The following is a 14,053-nucleotide window of genomic DNA, read 5'->3' as shown; positions in this document are numbered from 1 at the left end:
TTTCCAGTAAAAAAATCTTTCCTTTAGGATCCGAGCTCCTTCTGCACATTTAATTTCCCTCTCAGCCAGTGACTCTGCAGTCCCTCTTTATGTGAAGTGCTGACTCTGGCCCCGCCACTTGACATAACCACACATGTTCCCTTAATGCATTTTTTTGCAGTCACTTTCCTGGCTCATCTTTTGATTTCCCAGTTGTATCAGCAGCTTTGTTGGAGTCATTCCGTAACGAAGTGGGGAATGAATGAATTAATGAATCTCCCTGCCTCTGGAAACAGCAGTGAATGCAGTCAGAGTCAGCATGCAGAGGTGTCCTTTCCTGTTAATTACTATCTTCTAATTGATAATGTATTTTTGATGCTGAGCCTTTAAGAAGAACCTGCAACCTCAGATCTGAATATGCTAAATTTAAATATAGATATATGTATTTAAATATCAACAGAGGGGTTAGAGTCTGATGGGTCACTGGCACCATTCCAGGATGGGAGCCTTGGGGGATCCACGAGCTGCTGATGGCTGAGAGATGACAGCTAACTTCTTCACCTCTGCGTAGCCTCAGCATCTCACCCTCAGTGGTAAATAAGATTTATCAGAAAGTACTTGGAGAAGATCTTGCCTTCTCTCACAGACTCCTTGTCATGATGGTGTTTTCCCAATGAGGCAGCCTTGAGAGCTGCTGTAAAATCAGTGCAGACTGGGGAGGGATGATGCCCTGTTGCTCCAGCAGAAGTGTTTATTCTGGGAGACAAGTGGCTTTTTAATGTAATTGTCTAAAAGTTTGGGAGCTGAATCAGCTCATACACACAGTCACGTGGCAGCTTCTCATGGTCTTTCCAGAGCAGGATTCCTGAGAGTCATCTTGGCTGCTCACTTACTTGGCAAACTCTTTTCTTTGTTGGTTTTTGGGTTTTTTGCCTGAGAGGCTGGAAGTGCCCTTTTGGACCATTTCAGATGAAACCTCTCATCCTGGAGAGAGCCTGGAGAAGGCTCTTCCCCAAAACAGTGTATGGATGGGCCCAGCAAAATGCACTAATTCATCCTTCCTTGGAAGGAAGGGATAGAGCCACCTCCTGCAGCAACAGCATCTCTTGGAAAGTGGCAGTGGTGGCCCTCTGCGATGCAGTAACCTCTCCAGCTGCTCAAAACCTTCCTGCAGCCAAAAAACATTGCAATTTTTCACTTTTAAAAGATGGAAAACAATCAAAACCTCACAGTAGCATTCATCTTGCTGGATTTGCACTGAGATTAAAACCTGTGGGTTCTTTCATTCAGTTTAGTGTACTTTTTGTTTGCTTTTCTGTGGCTGGTCTGAAGACTTTCATATCAGCTTCAGAGATAAGGTGTGAAGAGTCTTTGTTTATCTCCCAGTTAGAGAGAAGGTGAAACCCATCATTTCCAAGCTGCTGTCTGGAGTTGGCAAAACACAAAGTCTGCATGGCTAGGTTGCTTAGCTCTGAAAAAAAAATCAGATGCAATTATTGATTGCTGGGGATTATCCAGAGGGAGGAGGACTGAGCAGATACAGCTTTATAAACATTCCATGTTCTCTATAAAGAGCTTATGGTAAACTTTCTGAAGGAGGTAATAAACAGTAAGCTCTGGAAACCCTTCAAGGGATCAGTTCTCATTTTTAATGTGGAAACAGAGTATGGCCTGACAGCAACTCAATAGGTAATAGGATAAGAATTGACTTTCAGACCAGCTTTCCAGCATAATGCAGAGTAAAAAAAAAAAAAAAAAAGACAAAATATGGAAGGAATAAAAATTTAAGGTAGACTCTACACATTTGTGATTTATTGTAGACTGTGGAAATATTTTCCCTTCTGTTACAACAATGCAGAGTAAAACCAGATAGAAAGGTAGGGAACCTGCAGTGATAACAAGTCATGATTTTCATCTTGCAGGCACTTGCTGTGGATACATTTATCTATAGATCTGTTTGTTTGCATTTTAAAAGCATTTTGACATACCAAATAAACTGATTTTGCACCATTTCTTGGCCAAGACAGGTCAGATCCTGTGTTTCATCCTAAAGATACTCTTATGAGAGGCTTGCCATTAATAATGAATGAGTAATGAAGCATCTGTTGCTGTTGATCATTCATTGGAAAGCAACCTTTTTTTACAAATGTTATGGTAATAGAGCAATTCCTCAGAGCCAGCACAGCCTGTACTGTTTTAGAAGTAAAATAATGCAGTGAATGTTTTAGTAGGAAAAGGAAATTGCATGCAAACACATCAGTGAGGAGTTGTGGCAGGAGGTTGACTCCAGAGCCCCGGTGTCATTACCTTGTTCCAGTGGTATGTGGTGCTGTCACAGGCACGTCTTCCCCTCCTGTCCCATTCCTACTTGCCACTGTGACATCTCTGGGAACTGTAAAATCATCTCTGCTGGGGCCGGCTCCCCCCTGGAGCCCCTCCTTGATGCAGTTTTGGTGTGTTCATGGATGCATCCGGCTCTGCATGCAACCAGCTCAAGATCAGTTGGTTTCTAGACCTAGAAAATATTTGCTTTTTTTTTTTCAAAACTTGACTTTTACTTGACTTTTTTTCAAGTAAAAGCTGTCTTCTAAAAATGATTAAAATGTATCTACAGTAATTCCAGGCACTTGTGAGAGACTATGGATTCCTGTGAGAAGTCTTTCCTGGGAACTGTGGAGCAGCCCTGCTGCCTGCCGTGCTTTGGTCACTGCTGCGGTCACACTGAAATGCTGCACCTCAAGCTCTGTGTTCACTGAAGGGCCCCTCACTTCAGAAAGGACATTGCTGGGGAAGGCTCTGGAAAACGTGTCCTAGGAGGGGTGGCTGAGGGAGCTGGCATGGCTGGGAGGGTGTTACTGCTCCTACAGCTAGCCTGCAGGAGTTTGTAGTGAGGTGGGGTTGGTCTCTTCTGCCTCATCTCAGCTGAAAAGACACGAGGAAATGGTCTTAAGTTTTACCCGGGGAGGATCAGGTTAGATAACTGAAAAAATGTTTTCACTGGAAGAGTGGTCAGGCATTGGAATAAGGTGCTCAGGGAGGTGGTGGAGTCACCATCTCTGGAAGTGTTGGTTGGACTTGAAGGTCTCTTCCAGCTTTGATTCCGTGATTCTCTGTGTTTGTAATGCTGGCTTTGCAGCTGTCATCAAGTGTTGGGGAGGAAACTCAGTTTCAGGAAGTTAAAACCAAAGCTTTACATGCAAACACAAGATATTTCATGTCCCCTTTGCTGTGCTACAAGTTGGTCTCAGTCCATCTCTTGCTGATGCTTTGACCCCGCTATGGATGTGGCCCAAAATGAAAAGAAGGTATAACTTGGTGCCCAATTGACAAGAACAATTTTCCAAGTGTTTTTCAAGCACTTTGCTAAGTCTTTTGATAAATACAGAAATTCATACCTTGCAGTTCTTACCCTACAGTTACCCCAATCCATAGGAATGTCCATATTTACTAATAAGCAGAATTACAGTTTCACTGTCGTTGTTTTGATATTTCCTTATCTATTTTCCCAATCTATCTATTATTTTGATGTCTGATCTCTCTGCTCACTTTGTCTTCTCTACTGATCTATCATCCCTTTCATTCTTGATAGTATTTCCTTTACTGAGTAATTTTTTCTAATTGAAAACATAGAGTACCTGCATCTTTTAATATAGAACAATATAGAACTATCTTAAAATACTGCTAATAGCAACTCAGAAAAAAAATAATTTACAACTGAAGTTCCAGCAGTAACTTGAGACTCAGGGTGTCTCATTTAATGGGTGCCTTATTTAATCCCCTCTCCCTGTGGATGTCCAGCATTTCTTACAAAGTTAATACCATTAATTATCTCAAGCTGAGCACCCAGGGGACTATTTGCTTCTGCAAATCTGGAATCTTTTCACTTGCTAGGGATAGAAATTATTTGAGTTACCTCCAGGGGTTCAGGGGACCGAGGGGGGGTTTGTCTTTAATCTGCCCAGAGCTGTTGCGGACTAATTCCCTGCACAAACCTCCGTCTCCACGTTGCTATTTATGTGTGCATGTGTATGAGATAATAGAGAGTGACTGACTACAATATATGCATTTAAGCTACTCAGCTGAAAATTACTGAGCATTAAAATCTACTGGGAATCACAAGACTTCTAAATTAGGAAAGCACATGTCAGTCAGTGTGTGGAAATGAGTCCTCGTACAAGAGTAGCTTTCAATAAGAAGAATGAGCATTGTTCCCTGGAGTACATCAATCCTAGTTTGGCCACTCTGTACCAGCTTTTACCATTTCTCTGGAAGCATACGTTGGCTTTTGTTATTATTTTTTTCTGTCTTTTGTTCCGTTGTGCATTTCTATTAGCTATGTCTCATGGGCCAGCTATCAAGAGATACACTGCTGTGCTGTGACAAATGAAGGCATTTTCAACCATAAACAAGGTATTGTGGGATTGAAAAGAATCGTGGACAATGACAAGTCCTGGACTCTTTGTAATTGTTTAAATGTATTTTTATTATATTGTGCAGTGACATAGAAACTCTGAGAAATTGGCTGGTTTGACCTAAGGTTGAAATGAGCAGAATGCCACGGGGTAAATGAGGGGCTTTGGGAAAGAGTCATTTTCATTGGTCTAGTCTATGAGTACATATCTTAGCATGATTAAGGCATGTATTTTAATAGTGGTTAAATGACTTAGAAGGCTGTCCCATCTCAAAAATAAAAATGCTTTGAAATATTTGAATATTTGAATATTTGAAACACACTTTGAAAATCCATGATAACAAGTTGAATCCTATTGATCATCAAGCTTTTCATTCTAAAACTCACACAGGCATGCACTGAAAAATCATACTTCTGTGCTTTAATTGAACTGAAAGAATAGTCTGGGAAAACTAAGTGGTCGTAGGTGATTAATTTCTATCAGTACATTATTTGTGTGTAGAAGAGCTTAGCAGAATGGTAAAAGACTCAAAATGTGAGCTGACTTGGTTTATTCAGGATTTGTAGGTCCTTTTTGTTGCTGCCAGAGGGTCAGTGTTTAAAATCATCATTAGTAGAGGATGTGAGAACATTTTCCAAGGTGTTATTTTATTGTTCCCAAATTGAAATGCTTATATCATAATTAGGAGCAGAGGGATGAGCAGGGATCATGGGAAATGGGGTCCCTCATTAGACAGGTGAACCAACCTAGTATTCACCTGCATGTTGTCCATTCCTGTGGCAAAACAAAAAACCTTGTATCTGAGAAGGTAATGAGATCTCCCTCCAGGTAACAGCAGTAACTTAATAAATAAATACAAGGCATGACCACTCGCCTACCTCTGGTTTGAGGTGCTCTGCAGGCAGCCTTACCCCCTGATTCTTGGGTGTCTCCCATTTGTTCCCATCCATCCAGAGTGATACTCTGGGATTTAGGAGAATATTTAAGAATGTTGTATGTGGAAAGTCAAACAGGATTTCCCCTTTTGTCAGAGTAATGTGTCAAGCCTGACCTGAAACCAGTGTGGTTTTTAAGAGTCTTTCCATGAACTTTATTGTATTCTCATTCAGGTCACTCTGCTTTTCCAGGTATAGCTTCTGGTTTTATCTCCTGAAAAATAGGGTAGTGCTCTCTGTATTTTCAGTTAAAAATAGAGATAAATTCTTCTTTAAGATGTAAGCCTGCAGTCAGGGGCATGCTTTATTTTTTTGCAAAGGAAAGCTCATGTTCTGATTGTAGTCAGCAGCAGAAGGTCCCCACCCAGAAGCTCAGATCCATCCTTAAACAGAAAGGAAACACAAAACTATTTCTGTCGCTGCTTCTTATTAAAGAAAACAAACCATTTTCCCCGTTTTTAGTAGTTTTATTAAATATAGTAAATATATTAAATACATATTAAGTGTATAGATACACAGGTATGTGTTGGTCTCCTTCCAGTTGCCTCAGGAGCAGGAATTTGCACCAGTGGGACCCAAAGGAGAATAAACATCATTTTTACCTCTCACTCACAGGAGCTCTCTCAGCGATTTGTGCTGCCATCAGTCCATCCCAGACATTTGCTTTCTCCTGGAGATTGAGTTTCAGCCCAGCTCACATTTGTCTGAAGCACTGGCTCTGCAGGCTGCCTTGACACATTAATTTAATTTGTGCTTCTCAATTCATACTCTCTCATTTACGATCAAATATCGGGAAAGGTTACAATTAATCAGAGCGGGGGAACAGAAGCCGCCAAAGCTAATGATGTATTACTGCATTTGGGTTGCTCTGGAGGGGAATAATTGAGGTCCTTGTGTTACAGAAAACTATTATTAGTAAGTAAAAATTATCAAAAGAAAGCGACCTGCACCCATCTCCCCGTTTTGCAATCTGTGTCTCTGTCAGGTTTTTTAAAAATGAAGCATTTTATTAACACTCCTGCCTGTAACCAGGTTTTTTGGCAGTGTGGCTGACTTGGGAGAAAATGTGCCTTTTCACAGGACCTCTTCACAGGCCTTGCTGCTGTCCCCCACTTTGGGCTCACAGATCATACTCAGCATGCATGAAGGCAATTTTTACATGCTAATAACATGGCCATCTGCAAGGGAAAAGGGCTCTGCTGCTGCTTGCTCAGCTGAGGAACCACAGGGAATCCCTGCAGAAAACAGGCTCACAGGCTTAATGCAGTGTGCACTCCCTAATTGAAAATGAACTAATTGCTGGTTGTTTAAAAGCAAACACGTTGCTGGGCTGAGGCAGCCAGTGATGGCAGAGCCCCTCCCGTGGGAATATTTCAGCCCAGCCCGTGCTGGAGCAGCAGTGAGGTGTGAGTAGGAAATCCTTGCAGGCTTGCCAGGGTGGCTCAGGGTCATGGTGAACACACACGATTTCCTGGGGTTAGTGGGACACTTTCTCTGGCTGCTGAAATACCACAGTGAAAAAATAGACCTTACATAGTTATACAGAGTCATTAGAAGTTCCATTTTAAATTAAAAAATCCCATCTCACTTCATTATTCTAGGTGCTGACTTTGTAAGGTTATTATTTTATGTGTGGCAGAATTTCACAGACCTTTGCTCAGGGTTATCTGGGGACATGTGGGATGGCAAAGGCTGTTGTCACTGCTTAAGGGGTGTACTTGGGACTCTTTGGTGGTTTTCAAGATTACAAGATATGAAAGGTCTTTCCAACTTTTGTAGTCTTTTAAAAGAGCAGCTATTTGGAGGGGGAGTAAAAATTAGCTCTGACTTTTTTATTGGGAACAGAAAACAGGACAGAGTTAAACAGAGCTCTCTCTTATTTTAGAGGTTGGCTGAATTACTCCTAGGATATGATAAAAGACACAGAATACCATTAACCTTAGGACTGAAGTAATCCTTTTTTCATTTTTATTCCAACTGCCTCGGATTTTACTTGCTGTAAATGCAAAAATTTGTTCTTTGAGGGCAGCAACATAAATTTGGACTTTCAGCTTTTCAGTTCATCCATCCTGGAGTGTGCCCTGATCTCACATACAGGAGAGGGACAACTCATGGAAACCCCAGGATGGGACCAAACTTTTGAGAGTGAGCAAACCTGTGACATCTGTGTGAGCTATGGGGGGTGAGCTGGCAGGGCTTTAACTTTTTGTGGGAAAGCCATAGCTGGAAATCCTGTCCTGAGCACAGACCACCGTGGAAGAGTCTGAATGGGCTCCCCTGGCATCCAGAATACTGGATGTATTGTACTGCCACCCTCTTGCTCCAGTGTGGGGCTGGAGGATGCTTCTTGCTGGAAAAGCCCATTCATCTGTGACTGGGAGGCAGCACAATGAGAGTGCAGTAGCTGACAAGAGTGGATTTGTTTGCTGGTCCACATCACACACCTTGCATGGGCATCACTTTAGGAAATTCCCTCTGGGGGGATGTGATCTGTCCCTGAAGGAATATGGCTGAAATTTGGACCAGCCTGGGAGCCCGTGGCACTGTGATGCTCAGTGAATGATTTCTGTGCATAGAAAGGAGTGCAATGCAAAGGAGCCAGGTCTGGCATAGATCTAGCAGGCAGGGTGTGCTGATTAGCATGTAATTCGATTTGTTAGGCACTACAGTAAACAGCACTGAGAGCAAAAGCAGTGATTGCTCCTGATGGCACCCTCTGAGCGTTACCCGCTGCCTGCAGCAGGCGGGTGGAGCTGTGTTACGGCTCCTCAGCGGGCACCAGCAGAGCTGGCACTGCTCCTTTCCCGGGCACAGACAAAGAACAAGACAAGTACTGCAATTATAGAAGGGTTTGGGTAACTATCTACAGAGCACAGCTCACACATTTCTCCTGCTGTCCCTGTGCCTTCCCCATTCCCCAGTGGTGCATCTGGGACCAGCACTGCTGCAGGTTACTCAGGAGAAGAGGTGGTGCAATAGTCTGATTTTCCCCCCAGTACTGCGTTTTCCTCTAGTAAGTGTCATGTCCATATTTTTTCCATCATGGCTTTGGTTAAGAAACTCTGTTATCTCTAACTCTTGTGCCTCAGTTGGGCTGTGGGCTGAGGAGCCCTTGGCATGGCAGCCTGGAGCTGAACAGGCTCAACTCCTGGCTCTCCCATTTAAGAGCAGACTTGCTTTAGGTGTTGTGCTGTTCTGCTTACTGAATTCATTGTTTGCTGTCACTAAAGGACTGCCTCCTCCAGACCTCACATTTGCAAGCACAAAATTGATGTGCTGCATCATTTCAGCATAAGAGTGAGTAAAGATTTCCCATAGAAATGCCCCACTGAAGCACTGCAGTGATGAGTCCTGCTTTCCCCCCAAAGCCAAGCCCACTGCTATCAACTGTTGTTATCACAGGCTCCCCCAGCCCCCTTGTGTCAAGTGTCACATGTGCCATGTGCCAGTGGAATCAACCAGACTGTCCTTTGGGGGAGCACATGCAAGGGGAGGGCAGACATCCTGGTCGTGCTCATCCCACCAAAATAGCAACCAATTACAAGTACAATACCTCTCATTTCCTCTCCTTCTGTGGGGGTGAGCACAGGAGGAGCTGCACAGAGAGGTGCCATTTGCTGGGAGCCCTGGCACAGTCAGGGCTACGTTGGAAGCTGTCAGGAAGAATTAAGCTCAGGGTGAGTGCTCTGGTGTGGGGATGGCACAGAGGCAGCTCCACAGAGCTGCCCTGCAGCCTCCCACCTCCCCGTGCCTCTGATAAAGGCTGCCCTCTTAGCTGTGGGATGTTTTCCAAAGTAATCCCATTAGGAAATTAGGGGTTCTTAATAACTGTGAGAGGATTGCTGTTCTGTGTGAATGGGTAGGTGCCTGAATGAATTGCATACATTTTTTGTTCTTGATACAAATTTTATAAGTTTTCTGCTACACACACATTATGTAGCATCCTGGAAAGCTCTGCCATTTCTCTGCAAAGCACTTCCTAAAACTGCTTTAGGAGTCTTGGAGAGCATGTATTCACTTACCAGGGAAGTTTTCTGCTTCCACACCTGATTAAATAAGTCCTTTTTTTTTTTTTTTGTGTCATATCAATAGAGCTATGGGAAAAATTAAATAATCTCTCCTTTTTCAAGGTATGAAGACCAACCACATCAGTGGGGACTGAATCAGGACACTTACAAGCCCAGAGCATAAGGTTTCACAGACTTGGCTGCCCAAACCTTCATCCTCAGACAGCTGAGGAAAACAGGCAGCATCATTTCCATTCTTTGTGAGAAGTGAGGGAAATGAAGTTTCCTTGGGATGGCTATGTATGTTACAGTTCTGTGGAGGGACCTTGCTGAGGGGAGGTTGGCTTGGCTTTGCAGTGAAATGGAGGTAACTTGCTGCCTTGTATCTTGTTGAGTGAACGTGCTGTTCATTTTAAAAAGCAGTGTGCACTGTGCCAGCTGATGTGCTTTTAGTTATCTGATGTTGTTTAGAGCTCTGGAGGACTTCAAGCATCCAGCAGTTGTGTTGGGATGCAAGTCCTGTGGGAAACCCTGGCATTGATCAGAGGAAAAATACATGTCTAGAGCTGATGGTTTAAAATGTTACTGCAATAGTCTCATGGATTCCCATCCCTGAGGGCAAATGAAATCAATGCAGTGCCATTGATCTGCAGCTGGCTGCGATTTGTGAAGCCCTGTGGATGAGCCCTGGTTGGGACCTACTGCCTGACCTGCTGGCTGCTTCTCTTTGAGCCTGGAAAATGGATAACCTCTGAACAGACACCAACCATGATGGCTTTGAATGCATGTCTGGGAGTGCCACAAGGCACCCAAATGCACCAAAGGAAAACAAAACAATTAGGATGCTGAGAAAGGAGAAAAGCCACATATCAAAGTGATTTAATAAGAGGTTTTGGGAGAGGAAGATACCCAAGTTAACAGTGCTGGAGAGAGACTGTCAAAAGAGCTGGAGATTTCGGGAAGTTGAGTAGGGTAGAAAGCCAGATGGAGGTGTGTGGAAGATGAGACCTGTGAAGAGAGGCCAACAGGAGCAAGTCTGCTCTGTCTAAAAGAAATATGCACAAAGGAGACAATCACCTACAAATACACAGGGGGGGACTTAGGAAGCTGCCAGCAATCAATTTTCAAATAATGGACTTGATCTTTAGATAGACTAGTAAAGGCAGTGAGGGTAGAATAAATATCTGATTTATGACCCCATATTTTTTTTATCTGCAGCAACAACACAACTGTATTTTCTTCTTCGAGCTTCTCTCCACCTCCTGAATCAGTCAGGGCAGCACCTTTACAGCTGTGATAGAAGAGGTTTTACACAGCTGCCAGCCTTCTCACCCTGCTGCTGTTTCAGACAGATGCTGCTCAAGTGCTTAGGCAGCCGTGCTTGAAACAGCCCAGACAGCAAGGTGAAGGACTATTTTAACACAGCAGAAAGAAGGTAGAGAACTTTTTCAGGACAGGACAGTATTTTACTGAAAAGCAACAGGACCTCAGTCTGTTTTCCTGGGACCAGGAATTTGTCCTTGCCTTGCACAGGAGATTTGTGGTGTCCTCCAGAAAGTCAGTTCTGAACTTCTGAACAGTTCAAAAGAACTGTTAGGCTGTACTTTGTTTTAAGGGGGGACCCACCAACCCCAAGGGTTAGTGCAGGTTGTGAGTGTATTGGCCATTTCCTATGCCAGTAGAATGAGCAATACCTTTATCCCTCTCATTCTGCAGCTCACACCTCCTTCCACCTTGCCAATGAAACTTCTCTTGCCCCAGCTAATCTATTAGCCTGTGCTCTGAAGCCTTCCTGCTGCCTACTCCACATTCCTCAGGAAGGCCAAAACAGACAGGAGGAAAGCAAGTCAACTCAGTCTTATCAGGAAATAACAATAAAAATTGATGTGAACATTCACTTTCTGTAGGGCAAGAGCTGTAACAATTAGCTTTACCAGGCAGCCAGGCCAACCCAGGTCTATCCAGTGATGGAGAAGCTGGGAAGGTCACATTTCCTCCAACAGCCTCCAGCTCCTTGCTTGTACAGGGTTGGAAGGACTCCTCTCTCTTCTCCACACCACCTGCACAGGAACCAGAAGAGCTGATGTTCCTTCCTGGACCTTAAAAGGCTGTGATGTAATTAATGAATCCCACTCAAGTCTGCTGGCCAGGAGCCAGGGACGTCTGCTGGTGTAAACCCAGGTGCTTTGGGCATGTGGCTCTCATGGCAAATCATTTCTCTCCTGAAGAAGTCAGGCCATGATATTTGTAGTAGCTGATACCTGATACTTCTTTTAAGCAGGACCCTTCAGAAATGCAGATGAAGACCCTTGGACCAGGTTAGAATTAGATCTGAGCTCTCTGTTTTCATCGCTGAAAATGGCACAGGAATCATTCCTCTTTGAGTGCTGCTGTGTGAGACCTAGATCTGACCACAGCAGAGCCAGGCTCTCATCTGGGATAGGTTGTCCTTGCTCCAGGGTCTGGGGTGTAGATTTAGGATGCAAAGCTGTGCCTGTATTTGCTCCCCCTTGTATCAGAGCAAAGCTCACCACATACTCCACGTGCTGTCCTTGGAGCAAAGCCATCCAGTGCTGCTGGCATTGCTCTGAGCTTGGAGCTTCCATGGAGTGCAACTTGCAGCATGAGCAGAGAGGAGTACAAAGTAGGACCTGGGGCTTTCTTTCCTGGGAATTTCCTTGTTTCATAAGGTATTATAAACATATGTGGTAAGAGACTGGGTTAATTCATTAAAATCTTCCAGAAAGGAGGTCAGATAAGTGCTTGCCTCGCACAGACCTCAGTGTGTGAAGTTTATGGAGGTAGTTAGCTAATGACATCTGCTAAAATTCCCTGTGAAGCAGAGAGAATGACTGAGAGTTACAACAGTATAAACATGTGTCTTTTTTTTCTTTCCTTTTCTCTCCTGTTTCCCTCTGACTTCTCCAGATCTTTCCACCATGTTCGGGAAAAAGAAGAAAAGGCTGGAAATTTCCGGGCCCTCCAACTTCGAGCACCGGGTCCACACTGGCTTCGACCACCGGGAGCAGAAGTTCACGGGGCTGCCCCAGCAGTGGCACAGTTTGCTGGCGGACACGGCCAACCGGCCAAAGCCCATGGTGGATCCCTCATGCATCACTCCCATCCAGCTGGCTCCTATGAAGGTCAGTGCTGAGTCCCTTGGAGTCCCTCAACCTGCCTTTAATTGCGTGTCACCTTAATGAAGCAACGCCAGCAGCGTGTTGGTATTACATATCAGCTGTCCTGGGAGGCAGGCATGGCTGGGAGGGAGCTGCAAATCCAAACATTCAACAGCAGAGCTGCAAGGAAAAAAGGAATTCTGTGTATAAAACTTGTGGGAGTGTCTCAGTAGAGCGTGAGTCACGGGTCTGGCAGGGGCTGAGCATTCGCGCTCCCGGGCTGCAGAGGAAAAAGCCACAAGTCCCAGTGGAGGGCCAAAACGCTGCTCCTCTGCAGCATAAAGCTCCCTGATAATTAATTTAAGAACAGTGCTTTAGGCAAAGGCAGTTTGGAGCAAGGGAGAGAGGGAAAAGTACACCAAAGGAAAGAAATTAAATTGCTTGTTCAGCCGGGCAAGGAGCTCAGGGAGGGATCTCATTGCCACCCGCCGCTGCCTGCAGGGGTAGGATGTGGTGATGAAGCTGAGCTCCTCAGTGGGTAGGAGAATGAGGGGAAACAGCCCCAGGTCATGGCTTGGGAGGCTCAGGCTGGACCTGGGAAGAAAACTTGGCTTAGAGGGGACAGGGAGCCATCAGGATTCCAGGCTCAGGATTCTGGTAGACCAGTCGACCCTGATTTTGCAGTTTCTTTGGGACTGCACATCCTGACATGCAGGTGAATCCCACCTGTGTGATGGTGATAGCCTAGACCCTGCCAGCCACGCACCCCTCCCTGCCATGCAGCTGCAGAATAAATTCAGGATTTCATTTTCATGTGGATTTTTCTGCAGCAAGGGAAAATCAGGCAATCCTGAGAGCATGGACCCTGTAGTTATATTTGCTAAGTGCTCTTTGCTAAATTTACATTTTCTGCCTGCTCTAGAAGAGCACTCATCACTTGCTGATCAGGTCTTCTGGGTGCTGCTACAGGACAATGGGGATAAAACCAAGGTCTTCTCTTTTTTTCTTTTTTCTTTTTTTTTTTAATTCTGTAATAAAATATTCTGTTGATAATTGTGGCCCAGAATAATGAGGAAAAAAGTAATCTTTTTCCTGCTGATGGAGGAGAGCAACTTTGTTCCACAGCCCTTCTTAACACTAAAAATACCTCTGGATGTTTTGACATGAATGCATGAAGATGTTTTAAAATGGGGGAAAAGAAAAAAATTGAATTTATTATCTTGCAGAAATACTCTCTCTTTCCTACAGTTCTGGAGCTATAAATCCCTAAGCTTAAAAAGTTCTAAGTTACATTACTTTTCTCAGCATTATAAAGATCATATGACTCTGGGTCTTGGCCTGCAAATGGACAAGTGCAGAGCTGAGTTCATGTCCCATTGAAATAATACACAGTGAAGGATCAGGCCCCAAATGGGCAATTGCCACATTTTGAAGTAGAGAAAATCACCGTTGGTTCTTTCCAAGAAGTTGTAGATTCTTATTTTTCTGTGTATTTGGTATATGTGCATATGCCAGGGATGAACATCTCAACTAAACTGCCATGTGCCTGGAAGGGGCTGGGGCCTGGAGCCAAAATGCATCTCCCAGTCCAAGCTCATTCT

General features: G+C 44.2%; 1 protein-coding gene across 3 annotated transcripts in view; it reads left to right on the top strand.

Moving 5' to 3' along the window:
- The window catches only part of PAK5 (p21 (RAC1) activated kinase 5), an 86,017-nt gene that overhangs the window by 36,232 nt on the left and 35,732 nt on the right, over positions 1–14,053 (top strand). For all 3 annotated transcript variants that reach the window (XM_015620539.3, XM_015620541.3, XM_015620537.3), the window contains one exon: positions 12,262–12,476. In XM_015620539.3, the coding sequence (XP_015476025.1) occupies positions 12,273–12,476 (204 nt within the window). In that variant the 5' untranslated portion in view covers positions 12,262–12,272. The remainder of the gene's footprint in view (positions 1–12,261; positions 12,477–14,053) is intronic.

The sequence above is a fragment of the Parus major genome, chromosome 3 (genome assembly GCF_001522545.3).
Source record: "Parus major isolate Abel chromosome 3, Parus_major1.1, whole genome shotgun sequence".
Classification (NCBI taxonomy): domain Eukaryota; kingdom Metazoa; phylum Chordata; class Aves; order Passeriformes; family Paridae; genus Parus; species Parus major.
The sequence above is the reverse complement of the archived record's forward strand: the minus strand, read 5'-3'. Positions and strand labels throughout refer to the sequence as shown.